The sequence below is a fragment of the Anarhichas minor genome, unplaced genomic scaffold (genome assembly GCF_050575085.1).
Source record: "Anarhichas minor isolate MPS153535 unplaced genomic scaffold, ASM5057508v1 ptg000087l, whole genome shotgun sequence".
Taxonomy (NCBI): Eukaryota; Metazoa; Chordata; class Actinopteri; order Perciformes; family Anarhichadidae; genus Anarhichas; species Anarhichas minor.
The window spans coordinates 1,425,637-1,441,152 of record NW_027466533.1 but is presented as its reverse complement, the minus strand read 5'-3'; the positions used below and the strand labels follow the sequence as shown (position 1 = coordinate 1,441,152).

Below are 15,516 nucleotides of genomic sequence, written 5' to 3'. Positions count from 1 at the left end.
ATTTCATCAAATCCAAATCTCTTCGTTTCTCTTATATCGGGATCTCTATATATATTTTAATAATGTCAACTAAAAGCTAAGATATCTCCAACTCTAAGAGTTATAATCACCTTCTTGGCTTAGAAGGCAGAAACACAGTTTTTGGTGTAATTGTGGTTGAGACTGCTGCTGCTGTCATACATTACCCACAATGCAACTTGACGAGCAACAGGCACAGTGGGCTAAAAATGAGAAGCCTGTTCAGTTGATAGAAGAACTCCATAATGAACCAGATCCAAAGGGGAACTCCGCGATCTGAACTTCCTAGTGGCCAGTAAACAGCAACACCCAACAGATGCAAAGAAAAAACTTTATAATAAGAGTTTTTCATTTTTGATTTGACATGATATTATTGCATTGTTTTTCCTTCATTAATCTATTGGTCTATAAAATGCCAGAAAATGAATGCCCATCACAATTTCCCTGAAGCCTTTTTCAAATGTCTTGCTTTGTCTGACCAACAGTCCGAAACCCAAAGTTACTCAGTCTACAATGATACAAAACTGAGAAAAGCAACAATTGCTCTCAATGGAGAAGCTGGAACAATAGAATAATTTTTCTTGAACAATGACAAACGACTGTTTGATTATTAAAATAGCTGCCGATCGACTAATCCTTTCAGTTCTAATTTAGACATCTCCTTGTAAAAACCACAGAATCACAGTAATTGGTTTTACTGAGGGTTTTACTACCGAAGACACAGTGAGCACATGCAATGATTGCTCTCTTCTTCTAGTTTGTCTCTTTTAACATGAAGAGGAGGTATGAACTGCTTTATGGCCTTGTGTGTCTCTGTGTTACATATTAACTGGTGCCTCCGTGAAGTCAGCGAGTGTCTCCATAGTGACACGAGGAGAGAAACCTGTCTCTCTCTTTAATCCCTCCTTCATATTCAGGTTGAAGGCTTTATTAGTTTGACAGGACACAAACTTTATTGCACAGCAGCACACACTCATACAGTAACCAATCAATATACAGAGAGTATCAGATGTTCAAACCTTTGATACCCCCTTTCATTTGCACACTGCTTTTGATGCAACCTGGCAACTCAAACAGTCAGTCAGTCTACGGCTTTGGTCCAGACAGAAATATCTCAACCCCTAATAGGCTTGACATTTTGTTCAAACCTTCATGGTACCCAGAGGATGAATCCAACCATCTTTGGTGATCCCCTGTCTTTTCCTCTAGAGCCAGTAGCAGGTTAATGTTTATAATTTGTGGTGAAATGTCTTGGACTATTGGATGGATTGCCATAAAAATTTGGTACAGACATTCATGTCCCCCTCAGGGTGAATTGTAATAATAATGTTGGTGATCCCTGAACCTCTTATCTAGCACCATCAGGTCAGAATTTGTCCAATACTTTGGATTACAATCAAATACCTGTTCCATCCACCTGTTCGTCTCAGTTTTATTTGCCTTTTTTGTAATTTGCGTGTAAAACTAACCTGACCCGCCGGATGGTTTGTTACTCAGAACCATCAGAGAGGTTCTGAGTAACGTTGCTGTTTGGCCCGGCTTATTACAGTTCTGCGACAGCCACGGATACCAGATTCTTTTCATTTATTTTGTCACAGCCTTTAATTTTTTTTGATTGCTGTCGGGATGTAATGAGAATTTTCAAAAAACACAACAAATACATTACTCACGCTAGCTTTAAGTCTTGTCTCTATAAAACATCTTTTGACTGTAATCCTCTGAGTAAACGGTGTTTACATGTATTTGATTACTTCTGTCCGCTGACCTTCGGTGTAGTCTGCACCAAGATATAATCTGTTTTTGTCAACAACAAGCAGCAGCTTCACTCTTCAGTCCTCAACACTGGGATTGTTTACCATGGTAACGATTTAGCAGCGCCATAGCAACCTGCCGCTGGCCGAGGTTAGGAGATGATCTGATGGATACTTGATCTCTTCACATGTACCTGTCTGTCTGCCTTTCTTCTTAGAAACATATCAACAAATGGAATGACCTCATTTCCTATGAGACTGTGTGTGTTTGTGTGTGTGTGTGTGAGAGAGAGAGAGAGAGAGAGAGAGAGAGAGTGCATCAATCATGCAACAATCACTTAGAGAAAGAGAGAGAGAGAGAGACCCAGTTCAGGCATCAGAATCCTTATTTTCTTTAGTGACATCATTTTAATATTTTTGTCATTGACACCATGGTTATTAATCTGCTCATACAAACATTATACTTCCTGTAAAAAGTCTATATTGGTTCACATTTGGCCAAATTGGCACCATTAAAAGTATGCCGAATTAGCTATTAGCTGTTCGTGTTTGTGCAAATTACTCATGGAGGTTCAGACAAGGATCACTAGATTACTTTGATACTGAAGAAAACCTTAAAAGGCAACTTCTGGAAATAAAAGAAGCATCTTTTTTTTCATGATATTATGAGGGGATTTCTGGACTAATTCATTTTAGAAACAAAGATATGTTGTGGAGTTATGTGGAGAGACAAAGAGGGAGGGTTGTGGTCGATAGAGCTTACCAGATTGTCCACCATGGAGACAGCTGCTTTCAGTCTCCTTTCCATCTCTGCTACTCTAGTTTACGTTCATTCATCACATCCGCTCAAACAACAGGGTCACAGTAAACAGTAAATACAAAGATCAACACTATATCAGTCCTCGGCCCTATTTGCATAATGGTCATGGTTCTTCAGATGCGGAGGAAATGCAAACAGCAATGTACAAAAGGGACTTTTAGTTCAGGAGATAAGAGACTCTGGTTCCAAAGTACATGGAACAGTTTGGTCATGAATGGCTAATTGGGTCCTAGTGCCACCCTGGCTCCTAGTGCTGCCTCCGGACCCCATCCAAGTTGGGTAGTTAGAGTCCCAAGTGCCATTGCCACCCTGGCTCCTAGTATCATCATTCTCAACGAGGTGACACTTATAAACCAGGGTAGGAATGGAAGTTCTATAAATGCTGTAGTGGAATCGTGTTGGTTAATGGTGGGGTCGGTCTACATTTTTGGGGGGAGGGGCACCAAAGGGGTGGAACTTCTGGTAATGGTGGGGGTCCAGTAGAGAGAAGAGAGAGCGAGGGGGGGGGGGGGGGTGTTGAGTCCTCACGGGAACTCCTGAGAAACCTGGTCAGAGCCGTGGGGTATGAGTGATGGCAGGAGGTGTGCACTGTGTGCATGTGAGTGTGGGTCATTAACAGGGCGAGGTCACAGCCTTCTGGGAACAGATTATAGTAATGATCTGGATAATGGAGCCTGTGTGTGTGTGTGTATTGATCTGTGCGGGTCTATGGGGATTTATAATGCGGCCTCTAAATCTGCCTAATGATGAGCTGTACAGGGGGTCAGGGGTGTGTGTTTGTGACTGTAGTTTGGAGACGATACCATGTAACCGCACACACACACACGCTCACACTGTCTACCAGTGTTGGGGATGGAAAAGATATGCTGAATATTTTGCATCAAACAGACCTCTGCAACGTTAGAATGGTATCACAGTAGCACAATCTACTACTCATCATCCAGACTTTTGCTAGTTTAGCTTTTGGATTTTCATGACTAGAGGGACAAAGCAACCGTCCAAAATCTCAAGATATTAAGTTTACATTGATATAAAATAATGAAAAGCAACAAATCTTCACAATTGAGAAGCTAGAAATTCTGGCAAATTGAGAAGGAACATCTTTCACTCCTTTTTTAAATTTCCCAGACACATCCGAGGAGACTAGCCTTGCTAATGGCGCTATGAGGCTGTATTTAGATACTCCTGTGCTTTGAGCTAAATGCTAACGTCAGCATGCTAACACTGATAATGCTAGCATAGTGATGTTTAGCAGGAATACAACATTCACCATCTTAGTTCAGCAAGTATCGATCTTTTATTATACAAACTATTAATATTGCAATTAGGAATGTGGGGATTAACCGATTTGGCCATAGCTTGGCATAAACATTGGTTAAATTGTGGTGCGTTTAAGCTCAAATCTGTAAAAATGAGCATTGTAAGGTTATCATGATGTGTTCAAATATAATCATGTAAAATGTAGTTTTGGTGAGAAACGAATAAATCCAGTCTTTTTAAGGAGATGTTTTCAAAGCAACATTAATAGATATTGGAGAGGCTTAACTTTCTAACAATAGCTCTAAGCAGCTTATAATACATTATTTAAATGACCAAGAATACCAAGATTTTTCTATCAATACAAATACAATCATTTATTTCCTAATCATTTGAATTATTAGATAAAACTGATGTTGATGAACTGCCTAATATGCAAAAAGGTAATAAATCGCAAAATTTGATATTGCAATACTAAGCATATTGCAAAATGTTAGAAATAGCAATAATATTGTATCGTTACTTAAATATCGTGATAACATCATATTGTGGGGCCTCTGGTGACTCCCAGTGCAATTGTTGAGATTTTTCATTCTAGACCCAAGTGGTGGACGGACCACTGGCAAGGCTGAAAACAAACCATTTTCACTGTACAACGTTACGTGTGCGTGCGTGTGTGTGTGTGTGTGTGCGTGCAGTGTCCAGCAGTCGTCCCAGGTATCTAAAGGTGTTCATCAACCCCAGCAGCCACAAGAAGGAGGCCGTTCACATCTACAGAGAACATGTGGCTCCGCTCTTCAAGATGGCCGACGTCCGCACTGACATCACTGGTCAGTCCACCCACTTTATTTATCTGCTGATCATCTTTATGAAGAACAATTGTGCATATTATTGGTATTATTACCTGATTTTTGGATTTGTCATAAAATAATGTGTACGTGCAGCAGAGCTGTCGCAGTAGTTTTAATACTTGTAACAATCCCTCCTTCTTTATTATATTAGAGAAGACGATGTGAAATCTGTGTGTGTGTGTGTGTGTATGTGGAGGAGGTCCAAAGGTCAGAGTTAATGGCAGTCTCTGGTCGCTAGGTAACCTGATACAGGGGGTGGAGCCTAGCCCATCTGTTGTGACAGGGAGACAACCTGCTCCTCTCCTCTTCTCTCCTTCTCCTCTCCTCTCTTACTTCCTCTCCTTTCCTTGTCTCCTCTCCTATCTTGTTTCCATCCTTGTCTCCTCTTTTCTCTTTGTTTTTTTCGTATCTCCTCTCTTGTTCCCTCTCCTTGTCTCCTTTCCTTATCCTCTTCTTTTCTAGTTTCATCTCCGCTTCTTTTCTCCTCTTTTCCTTTCCTCTACTCCTCTCCTCTTGTTGTTTCCTCCCTTTATCTCATATTTTCTCTTTTTTTCCTCTCCTCTTTTCATCCTGGTTTCCTCTCTCCCACTCTCCTCTCCTCATATCTTCTCTCCTCCCAATTTCTCCTTGTTTCCTCCCCTCTCCTCCTCATATCTTCTCAACTCCTCTAAGCAGATGGTGTGATATCCGTTGTCCCACTTTTGTTTTTGGCAGCCATCGAACACATGCGTGTGTCCTTGTGACCACACACATATATGAACACTCTATCTCTGTCCATCTCAATGTCTCTCCATCTGTTTCCCCCTCTCTCCTCCTGTCTCTCTGTCTGTCTGTCTGTCTGTCTGTCTCTCTCTCTCTCTCTAGTGACAGAACGGAAAGGTCATGCTCTGTCAGTGATGAAGGAATGCAAGCTGGATGAATATGATGGGTTAGTTGTCCCTTGTCTGTCTCTCTCCTGTGATTTTAAATTGATTACTTGGCTGTGAATATGCCACAGTTTATATTAATTCAATTTGTTGTGGTGAAGTTTGCATGAATGGGTATTTATTCTGACATTCTGATGTTATTCTTCCACGCAAGTTAGATCGTGATGCTCACACACTGACATACACACACACACACACAGGTGAGGTCAAACTGCAACTGCTAACTCAGCTAACCTCACTAATGAAATCAAAATGAAAAATCTAAATAATATTTTATGTTACTGAGACAAATAACTCAAGACAATAACTAAAAGCACAAAAACACTGATCAAACTCATCATCACTATCTATGATGGTCCTTCTATGTGTGTGTGTGTGTGTGTGTGTGTGTGTGTGTGTGTGTGTGTGTGTGAGAGAGTGTGTGTAAGCAGCTTTTGTGCTCAGCCCTCATAAAGCTTAATGTGCTTAGAGCAGATTAGCTCGGCGTTGCTAAGCTAGCTGCTGCTGTGTGTGTGTGTGTGTGTGTGTGTGTGTGTGTGTGTGTGTGTGTGTGTGTGTGTGTGTGTGTGTGTGTGTGTGTGTGTGTGTGTGTGTGTGTGTGTGTGTGTGTGTGTGTGTGTGTGTGTGTGTCTGCTCTGGTGAGGATTTGGTTGAAACCTACATTTGCCAATTAGGCTGGCTGTCACCTTGGCGACCGGAGCTTCAGGTAATCCCACACACAGGAGGAGGGGGCGGAGGCGAAGTCTGTTTACTTCACATTTACTGGAAACACAAACTCTGAAGATGAGCCTTCTCGCTTTTTAATTAATGAGCTCCTGAAAACATGGACGAATCTGTTAAAACGATGAAGAAATTATTATTATTATTGTCTCTTACCTCTACTACTACTACTGCTAATGATAATAATAATAATAATTATTATTACATTAATACAAAAACTCCTTCACCTGTCCAAATCTCAAAAGAAACTTTTGACTTTAGCCACCTACCTGTTCATTTTTGTTTAAGTGTTTAAAAAAATGTATTAAATATTTTATGTAATAATATGATATATATATATATATATATATATATATATATATATATATATATATATATATATATATATATATATATATATATATATATATATATAAAAAGGTAAATTCTGAGAAATATCAGAGGACATGACATCAAGTGTAGCTACAGCCCCAACAGTTATTGATGCCTTTCAAATTGAAACTCATCGTGTTCACTTTGACCAGACCTGTAAATATTTCAGTTTGTTTTGATATATTTCAATCTAGTTTTCTTTTACTGCGAGTGCAATTTTTTCAATTCTGGTTGAAGACTTGAAATATAAAAATGTAGCCTTCTATAATTATTTAAGTTGAATGAGTTTCGTACTTCCTGTCTATGTTTTGGTCTGTCTCAAAGTAAAACAATCCACTAGACTTTTATTGTTACAGCTGGGTATCATTCATACACCATTTTTCCATACCTAAGTTTTAGCACGTATGCCTTAACTACGCTTCACTTTATTGATAACTTAATCTGAGAAATATATATATATATATATATATATATATATATATATATATATTCAAAAGAAGCCAACATTTTCAAATGCTAAATGTGTTTTTGTCTAAATAAAAAATAGTCTAATTTTTATTTAGATTGGGATGTTCAAGTAAAAAATAATGTGAAAAACAGCTCCAGCATTACGTACTGAACAGCTTTGGATCCTTGGAACTACAGACACATTTTGGTCGGTACCAAAAGAATATTGAGGGTTGATGCCCAGCCCTATTGAGTGCTATTGTCAGTTAGGAAATATTCAGCAATGGTCCTATGGAGAAGCCATGCCCCCTTCTGGATGAACATGAGCTTGAGGATACCTGTTAAAGATGGCAAAAACAAAGCGTTCACTGTCGATGGATTAACTGTCCGCCATCCAAAGTTAAGATCAGTCAAAAATGTCTTCAACTTCACAATAATATTCCATCGTTTTATTTGGACCTAATGGATGAGTGAGACAGCTCTACAGAGACACAAATCATTTGTTTGACTATACCTGTCTGCCCACCTGTCTGTCAGGGTGGTGTGTGTTGGTGGGGACGGGTCGGTGGCGGAGCTGTGTCACGCTCTGGTCCTCAGAGCTCAGCTGGATGCTGATTCTCCAGAGAAACCAGTGAAACCATTGCTGCCACTTGGAATCATTCCTGCTGGTGAGAGAGAGGACACATCCTCATATAGAACCAAACACTGTAGACCAACATTGGGCAGAAACACATCTATCCACATCAGAAACTGCCAGACGGGGTGTTTTATCAACTGTCTGTCTGTCCATCGTTACAGGTTCTACAGACGTGGTTTCCTGTTCTGTTCATGGAGTCAGAGATCCAGTCACTGCAGCCCTGCACATCGTCCTGGGTAGGTTCTACCTGTTCTTCTTCTGTAGGTACAACATCCTAGGTCTATGGTCACATTGGCTACGGTGGGTTCTACTTGTTCTAGATCTATAATCACATTGGTTTTGGTAAGTTCTACCTGTTGTGTGTCTAATGTTACGTTTACCTGTTGGGTATAGTTGGGTTTACCTGTTCTACATCTATAACCATGGGTTCCAGGGTAGGTTCTACCTGTTCTATGTTTAGACTTTTGTCGTCTTGGTTGGACTCTACCTGCTGGCTCTCTTGGTTCTTCCTCGGTGGATTGTACCTTTTCTACATCAAAAGTTGTGTTCTCCTGGGTGGCATATACCTCTTCTAGCTTAGTCAGGTTGGTGGGTTCTACCTGTAATAGATTTACAGTCACATTCTGGGTCGGTTCTGTCTGTTGTGAGTCAGTTTGTATTGTCCTGGGTGGACTCCACCTGTCCCAGACCTACAGTCACTATGTCCATCGTGGATTCTACGTCTTCTAGTTCTAAAGTCGAGTTGTACTGGGTGGCTTCTACCTTTTCTAAATCTACCATCACATCGTCCTTTGTGGGTTCTACCTGTTCTAGATCTGTAGACACATTGTATTGACTGGGTTCAACTTGTTCTATATATATTGTCACACCATTCCATGTCAGGTCTATTTTAGTTTAGATCTATAGTTGCTGTTACTCATTGGGGTCTACCTGTTCTAGAATGATCTACTAATAATCCCTGATGGGTTTTGCGTTCTCTGGACAGTCACATTGTTCTGGGTGGGTTCTACCTATTCCAGATCTATCGTCCTTTGTAGTTTCTACCTGTTATAGATCTATACTCATGTTATCCTGGTGTGAGTCTACTTGTTCCAGGTCTAAAGTCACCTCCCCATCATGGTTACGATTTACATTACTTCAAACAACTCACAGGGAGCCAATCAGGAGCTTGTGTTCTTGCTTAGCTTTGCCGTGATTGGCTGATGGTCACTCAGATTGTTTGAGAACAAACAGACGCACAGACTGTGTGACTGGACTCTGGAGGTGGCACACAGACAGATGTCTAACAGCAAAGATCAGTTTAACTCTAAATCACAGGTTTGCTCTGCTCACTGTAACCCCGCCCCCTTCACCTCTCAGGTAAACCTGCCGACTAATCAGCTGGCAGCGGGACAGGCTGCTGTGTTTGAATGACTGGCGGCTCGTTAGGTTTTGTGAGTGTGTGTGACAGATGGGAGTATTCAGTGGCACAAATGAGACTAACTCCTGAACAATAGAAAACAGTTGAAGTTCCCAGGCAGGAAGCTCTTCCCACAGACACGAAGGGGACTACAGGTGAGTTCAGGTGTGTTCACGACACAACATACCTGAGCTGTAACTGGCAGCACATCGCAGCATGTCTCTCCTGTCTGTACGGTGCGTATGAAGCTACAGCCAGTTAGCGTAGCTTAGCATAAAGACTGGAAACAGGGGGAAGCTGCTAGCCTGGCTCTCTCCAAATACAATGTAATCCACCTACCAGCACCTCTAACGCGCAGTAATTAACATGTCGCAAAATGTCACATTTCTAAAATGACAATTCACCATTTTACAGTTGGTTATGTGCCAGACTATGTTTTGGTTGTAAGCAGTCGCCACGACAACCAGTGGAGACTCCATGAAGTCGCTTCATTGGGTAAACCAAAAAGGAAGCCAAAGCAGGACAAAGTATTCAATTAAGATCAGTCAACAGACAGAAAAGTATGATTTTTTTTTTTTTTTTTGGAAATCAAACTCTCCAGTATATTTTTTACTTGCAAAATGAACATTGTTTACAGCTTTAAGGAGCACTGCAGGTTTGATCTCACTGACACACCGACTGTGAGACTGACCGTCACACACACACTCACACACACACAACATGCCATATGGAGAGGAAATCAAATGCTATCCGGAGAGACAGACAGGCATTCAGTCAGACAGACAGGTGGGCAGAGAGCAGTTCAGTAGGTTACAGCAGGTATGTGGCCAGATGGCATGGTGTGCGTGTGTGCCTGTGCGTGTGAGAGAGAGCGAGCGAGAGCGAGAGCGAGAGCGAGAGCGAGAGCGAGAGAGAGACTGTAGAGCATCTTACTGAATGGTCTTAATTGTGAAATAAGGTCAATGAAGTAAATTACATTTACAACACCTCAATGATTGTGTGTAAATAAACAGTGAAAAAATCATAGTAATATGTCAACTTGCTGAATTTAGTTTTCAGTCAAATCTTGGCCTTCATCAGCTCAGGTTTCACGTTGTTTCTGTTCTTATAGCATTTAAAGGGTTGCTGTTCTCCGGCTCAACAAGAGAGGGAGAGAGTGAATGAAGAGAGGGAATGAAGAGAGGGACTGGCGTTTTTATTGTTTCAATGAATGTTCTTAATTGTTTTTAAATCTCCTTTTCTTTTGCCTTATGTTTTGATGCTTTTAATGGTTTTATGTGAAGCACTTTGAATTACCTTGTTGTTGAAATGTGCTATACATTTCAACAACATACTCTTACCTAGAGAGAACAAAGAATAATAAAATGTTATTTTTTGATTGTCTGAAGGTGGTCACGTTCTAAAGCACAAATAAACACATCCATATTTCCTCACAAACCTGCAGGAAGGTGCCACATAAAAACACACAGCGATGTAACAATCCATTCTCCGCTGCTTTGTGTCAGACGCTAAAGAATATTGTTGTTGAGGGATTATACCTTTTAAAAGAGAATTTCAAGATTTCAAGTCAGAATCATCTTCCTGCTTTGGAAAACATTAAAGGGGACATAACATGCTCATTTTCAGGTTTAAACTTGTATTCTGGGTTTCTACTGGAACATGTTCACATGCTTTAATGTTTAAAAAACATATTATTTTTCTCATCCTGTCTGTCTAAACCATAGACTGTGTATAAGAAGTGGACGTAGTCATCGTGACGTCACCATTGGTTTGTGGACTGCCGTTTTGAAGCCTCGAGATCAGCGATTTCGCCATCTTGGATTACGGCCGTTGCCATGTTGTTGTTTTTTTCACAACTAAAGAACAAAAGTTACCATATGTGGAATGTGGAGGAGTGATGTAGAGACACTGAATATGGCTCTGGTAGAGGCAACGACCTGTCAATCACAGTAAGCCCGCCCTAAAGCATACTCTGCGTTATGGTCTATTTTACTCTAACTGGAACATGATGCATGAGACATAGGAAGGGGAGCCACATCTGAATGGCGTGTTGAATCACATGTTTTCTGATCCACAGCCCACAAAAAAATGACTGGGTTGTCTTTTTTTCACAGTTTGAGGGTTGGTAAGCACTCTAGATACCCAGATGTATGTGATCAACAACTGGAACGTGAGTTTTTCATGATAAGTCCACTTTAAAAGGAACAGATTGTCTTTTAATCTTCGTCTTTCACTGAGTAAGACACATTTGTCCTAAATCTGCTGTAAATATCCTTTGCATTGTGATGCCTCAGAGACTGGACTAATATATAGATATAGAGCCATGTTGGTCAAACTGGAGCAATAACAACCAGACTGGTCACTCTACTGCAATGTGATTCCTCTGAGGTTTATAGATATTACACACACACACTCCTGACCTCTTTCTGTGCTGCTTCTCATGAATATTAATGAGCTTCTCACCACTTGGCCTTCTTACAGGTGTGTGTGTGTGTGTGTGTGTGTGTGTGTGTGTGTGTGTGTGTGTGTGTAGGGTCCTAAGTTTTCCTAATAAGTATAAATAATTAAAAAATAATCTTTCATCCGTGTTTCTTCCCCCTCCCCCTCTGTCCGTGTGCAGGTCACCTGCAGCAGGTGGACATGTGCAGCTTCTCGTCTCTCGGTCAGTTGGTGTGTTTCGGGTTCTCCGCCATGTTCGGCTTCGGTGGGCGGAGCTTAGCGCGGGCGGAGAAGAAGAGGTGGATGCCGTCGTCACGGAGGCGAGAGTACGCTCTCGTGAAGACGCTGGCGAGGCTGAGGTCACTCACACACACACACACACACATGTTAAGACCACTACAACAAAATGGTGATTTTGGATATTATAATTGTTCACTGACTTGAATTCAGATTTGAATAAATATGTCACTACAATTTAAAATATTAAAAAGTACACTTCAGCCATGCTAGCGGCGTATTGGATTTGGTATTTGATACAAATAGCCAAGACATTTTTGCCAGACATTCATGTCCTCTTTGCCAATTGGCAAATGTTAGCATGCTAACAGGCTAAATCAAGATGGTGGACATGGTAAATTTGTTTGTACCTTCATTGTTAGCATGCTGATGCTAGCTTTTAGCACCACTGTGTCTAAGTAAACCCTCACAGAGCTCTTACTCTGGTTCCTCATTCCTCGTTTTCTCTTCTGTCTCCCTCAGGCCAGAAGACTGTCAACTGTCTTTTCTACCAGCGAAGAAGTCAAACAGGTGAGAAACACACACACACGACATCAGCACTGTGTAAAACAACGCAGTTAGGTTTTGTTTTTAAGACTTTGTAATAGTGGGCTCTGGTGATTCTTTACCTCAGCGGAGCTACAGACTCCGAGGGCGTCTTCATTCACACCAACAATGTTGTTTTGGTGCACTAAGACTTTAATGCACTAAGACTCTACTGTAGAGAGATATAGCGTTTGTGTTTATACATGTCATATTGATTCTCTTTAAGCAAAACTGTCTTAAGTTCAAAACTAAATTAGATCTCTTTTCTCAGAGACCAGGACCCAGAGTCAGGTGAGACCAATCAGGACAGGAGATTAAAAACAGCTGGTTCAGATTTCCCTCTCTGTCGACCCAGTTTGAATTTACAGATTTGTTTTCTGTGATTGGTCGGTACAGAAGTGGAGGAGTCTTGGACCACTAATCAAGGCCTGTATCTAAGCATCAGCATCATGTCCATCCCCTGTCTGAGTCCACACGCACCCCGAGGACTGGCTCCCAACACCAGGTACCTGACGAACAGTTAATCGTTGTGACCTCGAACGCACCGCAGGTTTATGTCACCGTGTTTCTGCTCCTGAACGTACTTTTCCACTCCCTGTTTGTGACAGTTTGGCAAATGGCAGCGCGGCATTGATCGCAGTGGGAAACACTTCCAGGTCAGAGTTCATCAAACATCTGAAGAGATACAGCAGCTCTAGTGGACAGGTGAGAGCAGCTGTCAATCAACACCCTCTCAGTCTGTACTCTCCAAACAAAATGGAAACTACTGCTTATCATTTTACAGTGTTGTTTGGAATTTAGGGATGGGGTTCGAAAATCAAGTATCGAATCTTCTTATGGAATCCAAATTCTTAGGAATCTCTTATCAGATCTCATTAGATTTACCTTTCAACATTTAAAAGTATCTAAAGGCTTGAAATGTCTAATCCCTTTTTCTTGGCAGAGGGGGCAAAAACACAAACATGAAATGTTTATTAAATGTATCTGACACATTTAATTAACAGCTGTAGTAAGCGATGATATGAATTAAAGTTAAACTGGGTGATTCTTAAAGCGGCTGTAATCACTATCTTTTTACAATAGCACAAATGTGTCAAATGACAAAGTGAAAGAGGCTTCACGTAGTGATGCACTCACAGAGAATTATCACAGGAATCTGACATCCTAACAGTATTGATGTTAACAAATGAATCAGACAATGCAGTTCATTGAGAGTTGTTGTCTGTCTTTAAAGAAAGTCCTGAGTCCTTTTTGTCTGAGACGAGACAAGGCAGAGTAAAAATGCGATTGATGACAAGATCATTTCTCTAGAGACGAGTCAACACTCTGTTGGTTCATTTTCAACTTAAAAAAATAAATAAAACACCGTCCACTCGTGGTTGTACAGTGTTTAGTGTTGAGAGGGATTTCGCTCTCCAACAATCATCAGGCTGAATAGAGACACCACCTGTAGAGGACCACCTCATTAACTCGACAAGCTTTTCACTTTAAACTAGCAACAGTCAGCTAAAATGAGATGCCGCTACCTGGTTTGACAATTCCAGGTATTTTGCCACCCGGGAAGCGGATCCAAAATGGAGCCAGCTGTCCGAACTCATCCCTAATGCGGGCTGTGTTGTGTCACTCCTGACATCGCCGTCCTTAAGCCTCCACCTCTCAAAGAGATAAAAATAAACAAACTAGTTATTGGTGAGTGGATTAGCCTGGTTCGGTCTGGCCTGGCCTGTGAGATCGCACACTAACCCACTTACTAAATATACTGAGAGTGTGGTGTTCCCCGTCCTCCGGAGTAAACAGGCTGTTTACTCGCTGACCTACATCCTGTTCGCCTCCATCCAGGTGAAGAGACGGACAGCTCACAGTCAAACACGACAAGACGGGTGTTACGCAGCATTTTACTGTCGTAGTCTGTTGAGGTGGAGCTCATTTCTAACTATTTTATATCAGGCTGCAACAAATTATTATTAAAACAGTGAGAAATGTCCGCCGTTATTACCAAGAGCTGATAAATGAGACCTTTACCGTTGTCGAGTCTGACCTACAGTCCAAACCTTAAAATGATTTAGTTTATTCTAATTTAAATTTTAAAAAAAGCTGCAAATGATCATAAATAATAAGCTAAAACTATTAGACGCTTGGCATTTTTGCATGAAAAATTGTCACTGAATAATTAATCACTCATTTAAGCTAGATACCATAGCATATACACCGCATATATCACATTTTAAAAGTTCTTCATGTTTTAACAAATTAACATAGTGGGGTCTAAAGTACATTTCGCTGAGAAATATAGTGGAGTAGAAGTATAAGGTGCCACAAAATGGAAAATTTGTCCTTAAGTACTGTAGTAAATGAAGTTACTGACATTCCACCACAAAAAAACAGACTTTAAAAACGATCTGCTTTATTTTAATAAAGAAAGAGCAAACCTGAGGAGAAGACAGGAGACAGGACACAGAGCGACAGCCTGTCTTTCTGTCTGTCTGTTGGTCTTTGCTGCCCCCTGTTGGAGCTTCATGGTGTTACACCAGAGACCGTAAAGGACAGCGGATAGGAAACAAACCCAGTCACTCCTCCAGATAATCAAGCATTTTAACGAGCTTTCTATCCTCCTTAGCTGACCTTTGACATGTGAAGACACACACACACACACACACTCTCTCTGTGTCTTGACTGATTATCTGTCTGCAGTTCAGCTTCTCATTCGTGGAGACGCAAGTCGTGTCAGCGGTGAGGATTTCCCCCCGCTCTCTGATTGGCTGGTCAGAGGAGGAGAGTGAGGAAGAGGGCGAGTCCAAAACCTCGCCCATCATCCAATCAGAGGGAGCCGCCTTCCCCTGGAACATCGACGGAGAGCTGGTGGAGATTGCTAACGAAGTGCTTGTCAGGTATGCGTTGTAAATATAATTTATTATCATATTATTATGATTTATAATGCTGAGTGAAACAGGGGTGCAGCTAACGATTCATTTAAATACCAATTAACCTGCCAACAATCATATTAATTAATTGATTATTTGTTTGGTCAGAAGAAAGGGAAAAGTTTCACAATTTCCA

General features: G+C 41.0%; 1 protein-coding gene across 1 annotated transcript in view; it reads left to right on the top strand.

Annotated features, from left to right (window-relative positions):
- The window catches only part of cerkl (CERK like autophagy regulator), a 29,221-nt gene that overhangs the window by 12,108 nt on the left and 1,597 nt on the right, over window positions 1–15,516 (top strand). The window contains exons 4-13 of the mRNA XM_076081883.1: window positions 4,545–4,676; window positions 5,562–5,625; window positions 7,700–7,830; window positions 7,961–8,035; window positions 11,819–11,996; window positions 12,397–12,444; window positions 12,731–12,750; window positions 12,856–12,964; window positions 13,068–13,164; window positions 15,151–15,347. Of these exons, the coding sequence (XP_075937998.1) occupies window positions 4,545–4,676; window positions 5,562–5,625; window positions 7,700–7,830; window positions 7,961–8,035; window positions 11,819–11,996; window positions 12,397–12,444; window positions 12,731–12,750; window positions 12,856–12,964; window positions 13,068–13,164; window positions 15,151–15,347 (1,051 nt within the window). The remainder of the gene's footprint in view (window positions 1–4,544; window positions 4,677–5,561; window positions 5,626–7,699; window positions 7,831–7,960; window positions 8,036–11,818; window positions 11,997–12,396; window positions 12,445–12,730; window positions 12,751–12,855; window positions 12,965–13,067; window positions 13,165–15,150; window positions 15,348–15,516) is intronic.